This window comes from Trachymyrmex cornetzi, unplaced genomic scaffold (genome assembly GCF_001594075.2).
Source record: "Trachymyrmex cornetzi isolate Tcor2-1 unplaced genomic scaffold, Tcor1.1 scaffold263, whole genome shotgun sequence".
Classification (NCBI taxonomy): domain Eukaryota; kingdom Metazoa; phylum Arthropoda; class Insecta; order Hymenoptera; family Formicidae; genus Trachymyrmex; species Trachymyrmex cornetzi.
The window spans coordinates 190,095-190,903 of record NW_017297302.1 but is presented as its reverse complement, the minus strand read 5'-3'; the positions used below and the strand labels follow the sequence as shown (position 1 = coordinate 190,903).

The 809-nt window shown below is 38.2% G+C and overlaps 1 protein-coding gene across 1 annotated transcript in view; it reads left to right on the top strand.

Moving 5' to 3' along the window:
• LOC108761811 (uncharacterized) overlaps positions 1-345 on the top strand; it is a 2,224-nt gene extending 1,879 nt beyond the window's left edge. Inside the window, exon 3 of the mRNA XM_018508539.1 lies at positions 156-345. Within this exon, the coding sequence (XP_018364041.1) occupies positions 156-345 (190 nt within the window). The remainder of the gene's footprint in view (positions 1-155) is intronic.
• Positions 346-809: the final 464 nt, after the last annotated feature.

The window sequence follows — 809 nt, the reverse complement described above, 5'->3', positions numbered from 1 at the left end:
GTTCACGAAACGTTGGCATTCCAAGAATGGATTTGAACACGGAGAAAACCCGCGAAACGCAAGATTGTCATATAACATATTAAATGGTTCACAATTCCCTTTATTGAGGGGATTTCTAATAAGTTTAGTAAAATCATTAATGGTATGTGTCGTAGGGTGGCACATTATAGTATTAACAAGTTAAATAAATGCATTAGGGTACATAAGGATACTTTGCCCATATGGGAGAAAAGGAATGTAGTTTACCAGATAGGATGTCGTGATTGTGATGCTACTTATGTAGGTCAAACGGGAAGAAAACTAAACACGAGAGTAGGAGAACATCGTAGGCTGCGGTCCATTTGACGCTACAAACGCTTCGAAGCGTTTTTGATTAGTCAATTTGTAAAATTCTTTGTTCTGATTGGTTGCTCAAACGCTTCGAAGCGTTTGTAGCGTCAAGTGGACCGCAGCCGTAATCATATCCGTAGAGTGACATCCACTCGTTCGGTTATCACGGAGCATAGGGTTGGTTGCAATCACGACTTCGATTGGGAAAATGTGAAAATTCTGGATTCGGAGAGAAATTACAATAAACGAATTATGTCGGAGACGCTCTATATAAATTGTCAACCCAATGGTCTCAACATGCAAACAGACACTGAGGCTTTAAATCATGGATACATAGAAATTCTCAATAAGTTATAATATGTTTATTTTTATCATTGACCGATATGCTTTGTTCGTGCGACACGTCTTTCTTTGTATTTAACGAGTAACAAGAGACCACATCAGTACGAACATGTCTTTCTTTTGCGTTACTTAAATTA